At 53.4% G+C, this 16,464-nt stretch overlaps 4 protein-coding genes across 4 annotated transcripts; 2 read left to right on the top strand and 2 right to left on the bottom strand.

Annotated features, from left to right (window-relative positions):
- Positions 1–2,220: 2,220 nt before the first annotated feature.
- J4E90_004661 (uncharacterized protein) lies at positions 2,221–3,555 on the top strand (the record flags this gene model as incomplete). The annotated part of the gene is made up of 1 exon (XM_051434225.1): positions 2,221–3,555. The coding sequence occupies one exon, from the start codon at positions 2,221–2,223 to the stop codon at positions 3,553–3,555; it is 1,335 nt and encodes a 444-aa protein (XP_051291481.1).
- Positions 3,556–4,581: 1,026 nt separating this feature from the next.
- J4E90_004660 (uncharacterized protein) lies at positions 4,582–6,505 on the top strand (the record flags this gene model as incomplete). Its single annotated transcript, XM_051434224.1, has 6 exons — positions 4,582–4,827; positions 4,907–5,129; positions 5,195–5,728; positions 5,781–6,158; positions 6,215–6,395; positions 6,454–6,505. 6 exons carry the CDS (start codon positions 4,582–4,584, stop codon positions 6,503–6,505), a joined length of 1,614 nt encoding a protein of 537 aa, XP_051291480.1.
- A 195-nt stretch (positions 6,506–6,700) lies between these two features.
- On the bottom strand, positions 6,701–12,994 carry J4E90_004659 (uncharacterized protein; the record flags this gene model as incomplete). Its single annotated transcript, XM_051434223.1, has 13 exons — positions 6,701–6,860; positions 6,968–7,748; positions 7,806–8,011; positions 8,065–8,292; positions 9,831–10,003; positions 10,062–10,219; positions 10,597–10,633; positions 10,826–10,974; positions 11,029–11,632; positions 11,683–11,823; positions 11,908–12,454; positions 12,628–12,818; positions 12,935–12,994. 13 exons carry the CDS (start codon positions 12,992–12,994, stop codon positions 6,701–6,703), a joined length of 3,435 nt encoding a protein of 1,144 aa, XP_051291479.1.
- A 1,581-nt stretch (positions 12,995–14,575) lies between these two features.
- On the bottom strand, positions 14,576–15,584 carry J4E90_004658 (uncharacterized protein; the record flags this gene model as incomplete). Its single annotated transcript, XM_051434222.1, has 2 exons — positions 14,576–15,203; positions 15,253–15,584. The coding sequence occupies 2 exons, from the start codon at positions 15,582–15,584 to the stop codon at positions 14,576–14,578; spliced, it is 960 nt and encodes a 319-aa protein (XP_051291478.1).
- Between the last annotated feature and the right edge of the window lie 880 nt (positions 15,585–16,464).

The following is a 16,464-nucleotide window of genomic DNA, read 5'->3' as shown; positions in this document are numbered from 1 at the left end:
CTGCAACCTTGCAGCTGTAAGCGAAAGACAGATTACTGAGCGCACGCAGATCGCCGTTTATTCATGCTCACAGTAATCTCGAAGTGAAGATGTCGGCCCGTAGAGACATACGACGGCTTTCCCTGCGACTTGTGCTTGGGGATTGAAACGACGTAGCTGCCTGCAATCGCGAGCCCATGATGTAAATATCCGGTATGTGGAGAAGCCAACGCTGGGCAGGCTTGACAAGTCGGATGACGCGGCTTCGACGGTGTGAGCTGATAAGACAAGCAGCGGGCGTTGTATGAACGTGGAGAAGGGCGGCCTTGGCCATCCATCGAAATAACAATCCTGTTTGCTACTTGGCAGGCTTGAGTGCGACTGATCCAATGGTTCCACCCGGAGGTTTACCTCTCTCGGGCAGCTGAGACGCCATATTCCATGGCATCTTGCACAAGTGCTCGTCCGCAGTCTACGGTCTTGGAGGAGTCTTGACAAAGAAAGACGGTCTGGTGAACAAGGTGCTGCGCTGTCCACTTGGTAGGCAGCAGGGTTTTACGCAAAGTCGGGTCTCGTCATGGCGCAACACTGCCACGATGACAGTCAAGGGGCGGGAAGTCTCATGGCTCCGATGCTCAGCTCTTCTGTTCTGGAAGCGGAGAAGCGACGGCCCTGTGATACCGCCAGTGTGGGTAAGTCGGATCCTCGTGGCACGGTGGTAAGCTTAAACCGCAGGCACCAAGCTTAATCAAAGTGCTGGCCGAGCCTTTAAGCGAATGAGCTGAGAAGTTGCAAGCGCCGGATTACGTTGGTGTGGATCGGAGCGGATGTCTGATCCAGAGCGGAGTGTAGAATCGGCTTGGTTGGCGGGTACAGTTTCCACGTATGCCACAAGTTTGCGGGCGGCCGTTTACTTGCGTGAGCAGACGGCACAGAAACTCTGCACTTAGCCGGAGCGTGTAGGGCATCCTTCGGGACTAGGCAGGCTCCTTTGTCGCGCAGGTCTGTTGTTTGTCCGCTTCCAAGGGCGCCGAGAGCACGACAGGTGGAGATTTCTTAGGGGACCGAGGCCAAGCATGCCATGGCCTGCCACAATCTGAGGGCGACGCGAGCGTGGGTTGGTTTTGGGACGACACGGACTTTTGGAACGCCTTGGCTGTGCTTGGTGTATTGCTGCTAGCGGGGGCCAAGCAGGACAAGACGGATTGACGGACTGATGGACCACACCGCGAAGTCTTGGGAGGTGTCAGCGCCGGGGTCCGAGTGGGGCTGCCAAGGGATCGAAGGCTTGTCGAAAATAAAGATTCGTTTAGAGTTATCCGGCTCGCAAAGCTTGGCTGGGCGAGCCAACGCCGCCAGGCGCTGGGTGTTGCTGGGCATGCCGTGGCTCCGGCGTGTGCGAGCCGCGGTGAGGGCTCGTCGCTGCAAACAGTTTCTCACGTCGTCTGGGGACGCTGGCTGGTGGCACAGGGCGGCATGGCAGATATTGGGGGCTGTGTGTGGGTAGACGCTGCTGGGGCTCCGCTGGAACGGAGGGCCAGTGAGCTGCTAGCTGGGGTCCAAATAAAGCTTGTCGTGCGCCTTATTTCGCTATCAGACGCCACTCCACGTCTCGGCGGGCGATCAAGACGACGACCCCAGCGCCCAGAAAGGGCCAGAGACGCCAAAGGAGCGTTGCTGGGTCCCAAGCCCGCCTGCCTGCAAGTACATGAGGGCGGATGACTGCTGATGGCTTTCCAAAGATTTCGCCCTCTGACCCATCTTCCCCAACTTCCAGCTTTCGTCACCCAACGCCGCCTATACCAAGTGGACCACTGCCGCGCACACCTATCAGACGCTGACTCCGTTTCATTGCCGGCCCGTTTCACGTCACCGGACCTCGACACATTTGACCTCATCGCACTGCCCCATATAGACGTTGCGACGGCTCTGCAGACACGCCCCGTCACAGTTACACACCCTATTGTAAGTCTCTACCTATGTTTCGTGTCTCCGTGCCGCTTTGCCTGCCCCCTCTCTCTGGCATGCTGTTCCTCGGTTCGCCATGTTCCAACATTCATGCGCACCGCGATTTCCGAGTTTGCCGGAAACCCTGCATACCAAGATTACTGCAACTGTCGCATTGCCTTGAACCCGAAGCGCTCGTTCCATGGCTTGGACTAACGCGAGCCACACAGCATCTATGAGGTCTTGACACCTCCACACTATCTTCGACACATTTCCCCCACACACGTCTTCGCAATGGAGACCTACCACGGACACGTTCGCACACCAAACGATGCCATCATCCTGTTTGAGGCCTGCCGCATCGGCATACTACCACGGGTACAGCGCCGTCTGTCCGAGAAGGAGCGCCAGCAGATCAAGTCGGGCTCAGTATTTGTATGGGACGAGCGCGAGGCCGGCATGAGGCGGTGGACCGACGGAAAATCATGGAGTGCCAGTCGCGTGTCGGGCAGCTTCCTCACGTACCGAGAGATGGAGGGCAAGCGGGGAGGTAGCGCAGTTCCCACAGCCCCAGTAGCGAAGAGGGCGAGCGGAAAGTCGCCAGACGGCACAGGCTCAGGTGAATCGGACGGCGAGGGACCAGACGGCTACCGGTACAAGCCGGATGGTCTCATGAAGCAGTCCTTCAGCATCACCACCCAGAGCGGACAGCACCTCCACCTCATCAGCTACTACTCGCGATCGAATTCCAACAACCTCCCACAACCGACCAACGATGCGCAACTGCGGCACATCCGCCCGCCAAAGAACATGTACCCGGAGTCGGCGGTGAACGAGACCCAGACTGTGCCTGCCGTCACTCGCGGGCCCATGCCTGGCTCGCCATACAACGCACCCGGACACAGCATGGCACCTTCCTCGCCGTATACCCGTGGTGGCCCTGTCGCACCCATGTACGCGATACCAATGTATCCTCCCACACCACCCAACGGTACACCTCCCATGTACTACTCGCACCAGCCTTACTTCTACCCCGGCGTCGTCTACGCGCAGCCTCCATACCACCCACAACACGTCTTCGACCGCCCACCAATGGCCCACCCTCACGCTCCTCAAGGCCACCATCCCATGCTGATGCAACACCCCGCTTACGCAGCGCACGCCGCACACGCCGCTCAACAATACATGGCGACACCGCCTCTCCGCACTCCGTCGACAGCCGAGCAAGCTCAACAGCAGCACCTTCAGCGTGCCACTGAACTTGCGCGTCCGAAAGTATCAGCCCCCGAGCAAGGTCCGCAACTGCCTGCCATCAACGGTGCGGCCGCCTCAGCAGGTGCGAACAAGCCACCGACACCAGAGCCCTCCGACAAGTCCGAGTCCCGGGCACCCGAGTCAAATAGCACCGCCGCAGCCGCAGCATCAAGACCGCTTCCTACACTGGGGTCGCTACTCAACGGCGAGAACCAAGATAAGGACAACCAGAACAACAGCCGTTCTGGTAGCCGCAGTCCTAACACCGCAACGAGGTTCCCCCGAGACTTGGCACCGGAGAGACTCGCTAAGAACAGCACCGCTGCCGATAGCAGCGCGTTGAACAAGCTCAACAGCGTGTTTGTGCGATCATAGCGATATCGCAAGTAGTGTCTTATCCTTCTGCCGCTGCCAAGTGGCTTCTTTATCTTCTTCTTCCACTTTTACATCTGTACTCCACACTTTTATTTCCGAGTACGGGTGGTCGTCTTCAGCATTTACGAACGGCATATGGGCGGCGTTCGGGTATCACGGCTACATGGCCAAATCATGATAAGCCTGGGGGCTGGGAAGATGCGCGGTTCATAGCATCGGCCGATAATCGGGCCTGGAGTTCAACGGTGTAATTCTTCACAACTTGGTTGATACAACGAAGTGTTATGTGTGACACGCTAGCTATGAAGTTTGTCGCTGCTGCAATACAAAATTTCATACCTCCATCGCATGCAATTCTTCCTTTCGAATACGATCGCTCCGTGACTGCCCTGACGTCCACTTTAGAGTTTCAACGTTGCTTTATGCTTAACGTGTCTAATCGCGACTAGCGATAAGCTTTCAGCACTGACATCATCACCAACACGCACCTGTCTCCCTATCAACTCCCACACCGTCCAGCAGACAGGCCAAGCCCGCTATCAAACCAAGCCGACTTCTTGCGACTCTTGCGATACCTTGTCTGACGCCTCCGCTGAGCTTCCACTGCTTCTCTCCCGGTAATTACCCAATCACCCCCATTTTAACGGAACTAGCCACCCATCGCAGCTTCCTGTTGCGGAAGGTACGCTTGTCTATCACGTAGTGTCAGACCCTATCTCGAGTAGTTCCGCGGATCAACATGAGAGATACCCCGCAGTGGTACGGCAACTTGCGGGCGTGAGCGTATCGCGTGTAGGGAGATGCAGGGGTGGCTTATCAACTATGGATGGGCGGACGTCAATGGCGCGTTGGGGAGGTCGGTTATCGTTTACGGAGTTTTGTGCGTCGACGTTGACGTCGCGTCGGCTTTTGTGGTGGGTTTATATGATCGTTTGTGACTACGACTTTTGCGATTGAGTGTTTGGCATCTTTACTCTTTTGTTGATACGATCATTCGAAGCGATCGTGCGGCCTCGATATCACGTCATGGCGTCTGCGACTGATCACCCGCCTACATCGCCACATCCCGCGCCTGTGGATGTCGAAAAAGAACCGATTGTGGAAGACAACGGCAAGGGCCTCAAGAAAGTTCTCGACGAGAAACTCTTGAAGCACTCGCACGATGCCGATGCGGCGATGAAGGCGTTCGAGGGCATGGAGGGCCAGGTTGTGGAGTTGACCGAAGAGAAGAGTAAAGCGCTGCTGAGGAAGATTGATATGCATATGATGCCCGTACGTTCATTTTTCCCTGCTCTGAAAATTATCTGTACATTCGTTAGCATACGTGGATGCGAGCTAACGATGCTTACAGATCATGTGCATAGTTTACGGGCTTAACTATCTCGACAAGACCACGTTGAGTTACGCAAGTATCATGGGTCTAAAACTCCCTCCTTCAGACAACATACTAGAATCTGGTATCGGTCTCGTCGGAGACCAGTACTCGTGGCTGGGTAGTATGTTCTACTTTGGATATATCGCTTGGGAGTATCCTACTACGCGTCTACTGCAAGTCTTGCCATTGGGAAAATACTGTACGTCTCCTTTCACTTCATGCTTTGGCTGTCCAGCGTGTTGCGAAAGGGCTAACATAGCCCAGCGGCCTTCAACATCATAATGTGGGGCCTCGTCCTATCCTGCTTCGCAGCCGTAGAAAACTACGCCGGAGCAATAGCCATCCGCTTCTTCCTCGGCGTCTTCGAAGCAGCCGTAACCCCCGGTTTCGCCCTCTTCACCTCGCAATGGTACACCAAGAAAGAGCAAGGTTCCCGCACAGCCATCTGGTTTAGTTTCAACGGCTTTGCGCAAATCTTCGGCGGCTGCGTTGCTTACGGCATTGCTGTGGGATGTCGCAAGTATGGCACTATCATGGAGCCCTGGAAGATTGTTTTCTTGGTTACGGGACTACTTACTACGTGTCTGGGTATTGCATTCCTGTGGATCGTCCCGGATAATCAGTTGAACTGTAGATGGTTGAGTAAGGAAGATCGGGTTTTGGCGATTGAGCGTATTAGAATTAATGCGCAGGGTGTGGGTAACAAGCACTTCAAGTGGTATCAGTTGAAGGAGGCGTTGGTCGATCCGTTGAGCTGGGCATTCTTCTTCTACGCGCTCATCGCTGACATCCCCAACGGTAAGCCATTGTTCACAAACCTCACCGAAATGACTGCTAAAACCCCACCAAGGCGGCATCTCAAACTTCTTCTCCCAACTCATCGTCGGCTTCGGCTACACACCCGAAGAATCGCTCCTCTACGGCACCCCAGGCGGCGCCGTCGAAGTCGTCTTCCTCATTGCTTGCGGCTGGGCAGGCGACAAATACGGCTACCGCCTCCTCATATCCATGATCGGTCTTACCACTGCTATGATCGGCATGATCCTCATTGTCGCACTGCCTCTGACCAACAATTCCGGTCGCCTCGCTGGCTACTACCTCACCCAAGCCAGCCCTACCCCGTTCGTCGCTTTACTCAGTCTGATTTCGAGTAATGTAGCGGGGTACACGAAGAAGACGACTGTGGCGGCTATGTATTTGATTGGGTATTGTGCTGGAAATATTATCGGTATGTACTACCTCCGTGCTTCGGATGAGTCTGACTAACGCAATCCCCGCACGCAGGCCCCCAAACTTTCCGCCAGCAAGACGCGCCTCGTTACGTGTCCGCCGAGATCACGATTATCGTCTGTTATGGCGTTTGCTTGGGTATCATAGCGTTCATCCACTTCTACTGCGTCAGGCAAAATAAGAAGAAGGCGTTGATTCGTGCTGACCCTGGATATGTCAAGCTTGAAAACCAAGAGTAAGTCTGATCGCTCAGATGCATGATCAATGTGTACATGCGCTAATATTAAGTGTAGATGGCTCGATCTTACGGACAGAGAAAACCCAGAGTTCATATACACATTGTAGGAAGTGTCCTGGAACGCACGAGATGAATGCGAAGCGGAACCGTTATAGATGATAGAAGTATCTAACTCCATTATACCGCTGATGAAATCGAAATCGCATTCCCATTCGTGAAGATCAACACATGCCTCCGTTGTGGCAAGTCAGCTAACCCAAAAAAATGGACAGTGCCAACTCATCATGCTACAACACCACACCTCACGGCTGCTGTGCAGGCTTCACCTTGACCATCATAGGCCCTTTATCCCAAAGCGCAAAAACCTTCTGGTCCATCCAATCCGTTTCTTTATCCACAAGTTCCAGATCATAAGCGAAAAGCACCTTGGTGAGAATGAGGCGCGTTTCCGCATGTGCAAGACTAGAGACGGTGATATCAGCCCGACGTCCGTAGAAACAAGAAACAGGGAGGAGAGAGAGGGTGTAACATACGTCTTCCCAATACAATTCCTCGGCCCAAAGCTGAACGGCTGATGGCTCGCCCTCTTATCATCCCTGTACCGCTCATCCCCCAACCACCTCTCCGGCACGAAAGCATCCGGATCACGCCAGTTACGCTCAGAATGGCCCATGGCATGCATGGAAACGTATACCGAAGCCCCGCCAGGAACATAGTAGCCCGACACACGGTCACCGCCCGCCGGCACCACACGAGCAAGGCCCGTAGCAGCAGGCGGGTAGTACCTCAACGCTTCCTGGAATACAGCAATGAGGTAGTCCAGTTTATTGACTTCGTCAACGGTGATCTGATCCGCAGAGGAGAAGCGCGACCGGATTTCCGTGACGAGTTTCCTGTACGGCTGTGGGTTGCGGAGAAGGAGGTACGTCGCACCCGCCAGAGCCGTGGCGCTCGTCTCGCTGCCTGCAATAAGGAAAGACACAGCATTACTATCCATTTCCGCGCGGGTGAGCCGCGTGCTTTCTTTCTCTTGGTTCTTGATTATGTGGGTGAAGAAATCGGGGCGTGTGTCTTCGCCGCTTTGGATCTTTTCCAGTCGCTTGCTGACCATGTCGTGGGCGCGTTTTGCGAATTCGTAGCGGGCGCGCATGGGGCCGGTGTTGTCGGTGAAGAAACTGCGGACGAGGTCGAGGTAGCGGAATGTGAAGTGCTTGCCTCGCGAGACGTGGAGGGCGATGGCTTGCAGGCTGCGGAGGGTGATGGAGATCCAGAGGTGTTCTTTGGAGTCGCGGAGGCAGTAGAGGGGCTCGCCGAATGTGAGGTCGGATATGATGTCAAAGGTCGTGAAGTCTGTCGTATATAATAAGTCTGAGTTCTGAAGAAGAAGGCGCTATGGGGATCACGCACTGTACCATGTTCTGATATCGATGTCCGTGTCTTCGGCAGCGTGTTCACCCAGGCGTTGTACCAGAAGATCAACATAAGACTGTATGAGACTTTCTTGTCCTCGCAGAGCCTTGTCGCTGAAAGCGTGCGATAAGCTACGTCGCATCCGCGGATGTCCCTCCTCGTCTGCTATGAGAAGTGACAAGACGCCATTGACAGGCCGGGGGCTATCTTGCCATCAGCATTTTCTCGCTCATAGCTTTAAATGGAATTAACCTACAACCACTTCAGGTCCTTGACAAAGTTTCTGCTTCTATCCGTCTTGTGGCCGTAGATATCCTGCCACGCAGTCTCTCCCGAGATGAAACTGACTTCATTCGGTTCTAGACGCACTGCATCGCCGTATTTTTCGTGGCATTCTTTGATCCATTTGACCACACTACCATCGCGTATGTGTAGCGCGAAACATAGACCGGTGGCGCGTGCGAAGAGGGGACCAGGGATGTGCCTGAGAGGATGGAAAAAGATGTTGTATATTACTGTGCAGATACCGTAGATAATGGCCTATTCGGAGTCAGTGAAGATTTATAGGTGGGTCGCATCATTGTAGTCGTCAGGGGATTGGGTAGTCTTCTAATGTCACGATCGTGAGACAGATGTCAGATGCCAGGGCAAGGGTGACGGCAACCTCAGGAACGTGAGGTGTGTACTCACTGACGCCAAAACCACTTCGAACGCATTGAAAATTCCTTTCAAGCTAAACAGCGTAAATCCAGTCGTTGAGATACTCGTCAAAATCGTCATGGTTGGACTTGGGCGATACTGTCTTGAATCAAGATACTCCCCGCGTTATGTATCTGGTGGGCGGGGTTTGACTTGAAGATCTCATGGAGCAACGCATCATCTGCCGGGTTAATCATAAAGACCGTAGAACGACCGCCTAATACCCTTGGGCTAGTTATCAACAAAGTTCACGACATGGTTTTGTTCATCGAACGTCCGTGCGCGAGAGTCGTTGTTCCTCAGGCTGATGCTGGCATAAGCAGGCTAGCGCGAATCGATATCTGATCATCACCTTTAAACTCGATGCACCCCTCGAACAGCACGTAAGAATCGGCCAGACTGCAATTTACACCCCGCCTGCCCCACCTCTTCGGCCCATACGCCTTTTACCCCGAACGTCGTTCTTGTATCGTTCCCGTCGCGGTGCGTGGGATGCCCACCGTGCTAGTAACCCCGATGCAAGACGATTGTATTGGGGGTTCGATGTGGATGTTGTGACATGTGATGCTGACCGATGAGCGATATACATCAATCCGGGGGTCTAGATGAAACGTCCACGGCCAAGAATGCCGGCTTCGAATGTACCCCGCTCCCAACAGCGGTCTTATGGGGGTACATAGTCGAATAGGATAGATCCGCTGCCAATCGAAGCTGCTGTTGAGCTGGGTACGAGCAGCAATCAAGATTTGGCATGTCGGAGCACTGCTCGAAGCGCATGTTCGATTGCTCTTGTATGCTTATCGCCATGAGTGGACGCGTAATCGGATCTTACTCCAGTCTGCACAAGTCCTTCGAGGTGACGTCGGCAGGTACTACTCAGTGAGGAAACTTGGAAGCGATAGTATTCGGTACATGGTGCTACTTGGCAGCGAGAACCTATCGCACGAGCGGTTAGCAGTACGAAAGAAGCGTGCCATGTTCATAGGGCCTCGATAAGCATCGTCTCTTCATTATCCTGCCTAGAAGTACTGCATATGGATGCACCGAGTGTGCCGCCGCAAGCGTCGATCATCGTTGCCGTATCGATATGTAGGTCTCCAGACGCCTGTCCGTATAATCTTCCCATCATCCTCGCGACGGCCGATGCGAACAAGGCGATATCGACCGCGCATGCCCAAAGGAAAAAGGTATCGTAGAAAAGAAATGTCCGTTCGCACTCGAATCGCGTGTCGCCTTGTAACTACCTCGTAGGTCTTCGCGCAGCCGGGGATCCCCTATCACGTAGTCAGCAATAATGGCCCATGATGCTTCATGACGACCTACCCTTCATGCGCAGTATTCCATGTCTTGACGAAGGCACGTTGCGTCTTATCCGCATAGTCTTCTGCATTGACTTCCTTGACTCCGACTTTAGCGCCGTCTTTGGTGAAGACGACGTTCTTCTTCTCCATCTTCTTGACGCCGCGCTCGGCGAGCTCGTTGGAGTAGAGGAAGATCTGTGATGGCGCATGACTTAGCAATTCGTGCGCGCGCATTGTCAGAGAGATAAATTACCTGATAACCGACCCATCCCACACCTCCGACCACCGCGAAGAGAACAAAGAGCGGGATGAGGTTCAATGCGCCCATGGTTGTGGTGATGATGACGTAGCGAGGCTGGTGTTGCGCTGAGGGTCGTGTGGCGGGGTAAACCTTGCGAGAGGCGAGTGCGTCTGTGAATGAGGCTGGTGATGGAGGGACACAAATAGACTTCAGGGAAGGAAACTTTCAAGTTCCTGCAAATTGTTGAAGGGCTAGGGGCCCACAGTCGCTATAGATGCCGTGGCTGTGGCTGAGCAGATGAAACCCCGAACACGAATTGAAGGGTCAGCCTTGGCACGGAAACGGGCCGCCGCTGATCGCCGCGGATGATGCCTCGATCAAAAGTCCGGACAGGTGAGCGGCCAGGAAGAACTTTTTGATTCTGGCATGATGGGTGCTGGTGATGTTTTGTTATCACGAGGGTTTCGCTTAGGACGCCTGACGATTGACATGTTGCATGTCTCCACTGATCATCCGCGTCGAACGCGTGGGTCACATGAACACTTACTAGATACGGATGACGATCCATGGAACATAACATTCGGCTTATATTAGACCCTCCGCGAAGTCCCACTTACTATTATCTTAGAACCTAGGTATAATACAGGTGCGATGCTGCCGACCACGAACTGGAATGTTTTCTCTCCTCCACCTATTCTTACAGATCCCTTGCCCCATCCTCGCCTGCGTCAAGGGAACATGGGGCCACATGTCAGAACATGTCTTCTAGCTAATACCAGCACCTGAGCACTACTCAGCCCAAACTTTGTGCCAATAATGGACAGTCGACCTAGCAGCCAGTCGCGTTGCTCTTGTGGTACGGTCTCGGCGTTTGCTGCGACGTATAGTGGCCATACCAGTGAGTATCCGCCGAATGCCTCCGCAGCTGCAAAAGAGTTAGCGCCATGCTTCACATCGTGTTAGCAGGACTTCGACATACCATTTTGCTCTTGACCCATTTCCTTCGCCACGGGTTGCAACTCGTAGTTCATGTGAAATGGCACACATGCACTAATCTCGTCCACCATCATCTGGATGACAAACACGCTCCTACTCCACGTCTCATCGCTATCTGCATAGTTGCCACCGATGCTGAGCCATGTCACACATGCCATGATGACTCTTCGACAGAAAATCCGACAAACGCGGTAGTCATTCATTATACTCGCCAACGACACGTCATGATATACATGTTGCTCGCCGGGCCATCTTTCAGCCAGCGCGATCTCCTCGGGTGCGATTGGATCGCTGCAGACGCCGATGATCCGATGTTTCCACTCTGGAGGCAGGGTGCGGTACCATTCTTCGAGGTTCCCGTCGACCATTTGCGCAAGGTCGAGGATTTGCTTCGCTTCTGATTCGTAGGCGGAGTCGTATGGTGTGGTAGTGAGGAGATTTGCACGGGCGCGGAGGTTTGGGAGGTCGATACAGATGAGTGTCAGCCGATTGGCAGCGTTTTCTTCTGAGATGTCGCCGTTGCCGACCCAACCTCCGGTACCAGGAAAAGAGTCGATGGGTTTCGAGCGTTGAACGCAGCTTGTAATCTATTCTTCGTTAAATTATGGTATGCAAAAGATGTGTTATTGGTATTTACCATCATTGTTCGCACGGCGCGGAACATTGCATGTGACATTGGATCGTTGAACTGTTCGATTCCTCTTAGTTTCGTTAATGCCACAGCGCCGTCCACATGATTTCCCCATGCCGTGATAGTGTCGTCTGTACTCATTATGGTCTGATGTTCGTTAGCTCAAAATATGCATCTGGGGGTAGACAGCCAGGTTATTGGAGGCCTGCAAGAGATGGCTCGTTCACTTACTTCATATAATGAAAACATGAGAACAGCCAGTACCGTCTCATCGCTCTTTGCCATCGCAGGATCTTTCAGGTCATCGTTCAGTTTCTTGATAGCCTTGCCGTAGGTGGTTACCGCTTCACGGAGGAGCTGTTGTCGGCCAGGATACTGACCGCATGTTGCCATCGCAACAGCAGTAGTAGCCAAATGGAGGACCGAAGATGGGCGGGCACGATTGTAGAGTGGCACCAGATATTCTAGGTATCCTCGTGTGCTTTCGGCCTGTTGTGGCAGGGTGATGAAGTTCTTGAAGAAGAACGGTACGGCTTCGCATTCTGGCGCGAGTGTTATGGTTGGCGGTACTGCGTTTTCCAGATTCCACACGAACGCTTCGAAGTCGAAAGACTGGTCTAGAGACAGTGGTGGTGTTGTATAGTTGGACAGAGCAAGTATTTGTTGTGATGGGCTTAAGTCTGAGGGTATTCTTGATCGTGAGGTGATTATTTGAAAGGCTTTCTCCCCAGGTACTGCATTCTCCCCTGGTGGTACATCGAACGTCGAAGAAGGTGACCTATTTGTGTTAGCGCGTACAAATTGCAATGTGGGTCTTCGGCTTGCGACAATCACATGCGAACACTTTCAGAACGCATACCGCCTACGAGGGTACCCATTTGCTCGGCAAAGCTTATCGGTATCCCCTGTGCACGAAGCGGATCGACATGGGCAGAATGATGTAGTACATACAGATGCGGCGAAGTGCTGGAGCTTGACGCACCGTTGCTATTGCTCGACGCGGTCGTTCCGGAAGACTTCCTCGCCTTCTTGGCCATAGCTTTGTTCTCATCTCGAAAGACCAGGTCGAAATCATCAGGATAGCCGGGACATACTCGGGCGGACTTTTTGCAGTTGCCACATGTTGGTCGTTTCTCGTCGCACTATGCACAGTCAGTCGGCGAGCCAAAACGCGGCCTCAGGCAAGCGCATCCGAATACGCTCGGAGGCGATATCGCTAGTCAAGAGAATAGAGTAATTGTCGCGAGGTAATACATACCTTTATTCGGCGGCTTTTACACATCCCACACCCCCGGCTCGGCTTTCCGGTGTAGACCATCGTGATACGGTATTCTAAGGAATGGAAGAATAGAAGAAGGCGGCAGGGACAAGACTTAGGCACCAAAGACAACACCTGCCTTCCAGATTCGGGCCTTCGTTTCTGACTATAAAGATGCCGTAGGTAAACAACGATATTCCTAATCGGATTTCAAGCAACTCCGCCTCTGGAGCCTACGACTACGATCAAGCCTATATTACCAAATGATCCAAGCGACAAGCTTCAGCTCGCCTATATCTGACAAGCTCTGTAGATGAGCGCAAGGCCGACTCCCATGCACCGAGGTACGCGACGATAAGCTCAGAAAATTGACGTCGACGTAGGTTGGACAAGGCGTTCGGCCGGCAGTGCGAAGACTCGCTAGGGAAAGAATTCGCGATCGGACCACCAAGCGTGTAAGCAGCGTATTTGCATGGACCTATCAGAAGAGCAAGAAGGCGATGACAGGGCTGCAAACTTCATTCTGAAACCGGAGGAGGGATGGCATGGCAGTCCGAGTCGATTGGCCTGCCGCACCGAGATGCCCACCGCAGGAAGCAGCCGTTGTGGTGGTTGATTTTTCTCGCAAGCACCACCAGATTGGGCTTAGCGCTGCGCCCAAAACAGTGGCGCAGCATGCTGTCGTCCCCTTTCTGATATCACCAGGAACGCGACAAGACGTGACAAACACGACTTGAGGCGTTTCCAAACGTTGCTGCCTGGTGTCTTCTCTGCAGGTACCTCAGGCACTGACGCAACCGCTTACGTATGTCGCGTTTTGCGCTTCTTTGGGGTCGTATACGCACTATGGGAATCGCCGGCTCGTCCGAATTCGCCGTATGAGCCGGATGTCGGCGATTGCGCCATTTGCGCAACGTGTCCTCTTCTTCAGACCGCGATAAGAGATGGATTTCGATGACGGTGGTATGCAAAAAGACCGATGAGCGATGAAGAACGAGGAAGTACGCCTCCAAACCTTGGGTAGTAGAGGGGTTTCGATGCGATTATCTCGAACACCCGTCGCAAACGCGCACAGGGAAGCAGAACTCATCTTGGCTGGCAGGCGCTGGTAGGATGGTAGTCTGCGAAAGTGCATACAAAACCTGCAAGAAGGTTGTTCATTCGACGTGCGCCAAGCCAATAAACTCTGGTCAATAACGTGGCCTCGTTGTTCTGTCAAAGTCCAACCACCAACACGAACTTCGGCTCAGTAACAGTCACCATTATCATAGAGCATGCTTCAGGAAAGAAGTTTAATAAAATGCAACAAATCAAGAGTGGCTGGAAGCCTAAGAAAAAGAGATGGAGAACGGAATGTCCGGACATAAAGGTTTTGATGATCCTCGCCCCGTTCCGGAGTCCATCGAACTATCAGCAAGAATGCGCTACTACCAGTATTGCGGCACTCTAGCAGACTTGGGTCAAGAAGAAGTATCACCGGTAAAGCGTAACCGCAGTGAACGCGTTGGGCCACCACAATGCGCGCTTGCGAACTTCTCGAGGCCCGCGTCCTCCTGCTTCGTGGGCCAGCCACGCCCTGACCCGGAATCTGGTATATTTGACAGAAGGCATGAAATTACGACCGCTTTCCCAAAATGCCTACTATCGACCAGGGTATCCCATCTCAACCGGAGATTTAGGCTCTTGAGATGGTAGTTCGTGAGGTTGATAATGACCCTGGAGCTCAGAGATGTGGTATTCGTATTCTTGAGGGGGTTGATATGTTTCCATCGGTTTGGGTTCGCTTCCGGCCACTAGAACGGGGGCGTCAGGCGCGTTTGCTCGCTTTCCATTTCTTCGGCGAAGCAACAGCATGGCAAAGATGAGCGCCGCAGTACCGATCACACCTAGTGTAACACCCAAGCCAATGCCGATCTTCTCGCCCGTTGATATGCCGCCGTCTCTGGCAGGGCCGTTTGAACCGGACGAAGTTGGTGACGGACCGCTTGTCGACATAGCTGGCGATGCGGATGTGAAGGGTGAGCTTGCGAAGCTTATAGAGCCACCGGAAGGGCTTGGTGTAGAGGTCGGAGGTGCACGAGCGACGTTGAAGCCCACTACTGCGATAGCTCCGACACTCGAATCTCGGGCTGCCGTCGTTGTCTCAATAGTCCAGTCATTGGGCGCGCCGTAAGGTGTAGATGCGTACGTAAAAACCATGCCTTTGGAGACAAGGGAGACGCAATCACCGTTGACGGGGCCGCTTGTATGGAACGGGTTGGTGTAGCCTCTATGAGCGGGTAAGTTCAAGGCCGAAAGGGTGAGCATGGCTAACTTACGAAGGACAGCACATTATCTGGGTTGTGGAGGTATCCGTAACGTAGGTCATGACGGTCGTCCACAGGTTCGGGCATATTAGGGGCTGAATGCTCAGCGCTGTATGCTCCTCACCGCCGACACCCAGTCGTGCCTGTTCCCACCAAGTTGTCACCGCTGAAGGTACGCAGTCGACATCCTCATCGATGTCGAGACCGTAGCCTGGATCGAACGCTACCAAGCTGGGTCCGTTGAGCCGGAAGATGGATTCGCAGCCAGACGATGGCGTGAAGGTACTTATGAGCGGAATCCATGAGGTTACTTCACCAGCGTGAGTCACCGGCGTAGCTGGCATCAAAGAGAGATCTGCCATCGTACAGTAACCTCCAGGGTTGGATTATCTGAGCTGTATGGGTCAAAAGGCTGGTCTCGTTTACGAGACGGTGGGTATCACTGACGGAGTCTTACTTCACTGTACCAGGGCAGGGGACCAGGCGCGTCCCCTAAGCGCGTTCACACGCCTGCGCCGCATGGAAAATGGATGTCACTTGTATTGGATGGCGAACGCTTTGATCATCGAATCGCCTTCTGATTAGCCTGCTGCAATGATCATTTGAGATATGCAGTACGCACGGTTTCAATTCCCGGCGCTAACGTGAGAGTGTGGCGTGGTTGTAATCCTTCTGTCGAACCGAGAGGGGATGCCAACGATGGCTACCTGTGGAAACTCGATTCTACTTCTTCACTACTCATCAAACCTCGACTTCTTAGTATGTCGCGTTCTTCTGTGCGCAATCGCAAACGCGAGGCGAGCCATGCTCGAAAGGCTAATGGCCATACGACATCCTCGCCAATTTCATCCCCCTGGTCGGTGTTCAAAACACCATACCTTACAGCGGCGATTCTTCTCGGAGCGTCTGTGTGCCTTTGGCTTTCAACACAAGCCATCCCTTCGACTCTTACTCGGAAGTGGCTGCCCACCCCGCCTAGCGAGTGGGAAAATCGACGGCAGCAAGTCAAAGATGCTTTTGTCAGCAGCTGGGACGCGTATTCCAAATACGCTTGGGGTTTGTGAGCCCTTTCCCGCCGTAAACCTCACGCTCATACATCATGCAGGCTATGATCAATTCCACCCCATCGCCAAGAAAGGCTCAATGATGAGTCCGAAAGGCTTGGGTTGGATTATCGTTGATAGTCTCGACACGATGATGATCATGAATCTTACATCGCAACTA

Source organism: Alternaria incomplexa, assembly GCF_024043165.1.
Source record: "Alternaria incomplexa strain BMP 0042 chromosome Unknown scaffold_6, whole genome shotgun sequence".
Classification (NCBI taxonomy): Eukaryota; Fungi; Ascomycota; class Dothideomycetes; order Pleosporales; family Pleosporaceae; genus Alternaria; species Alternaria incomplexa.
This window is presented reverse-complemented; position numbering and strand designations above follow the sequence as displayed.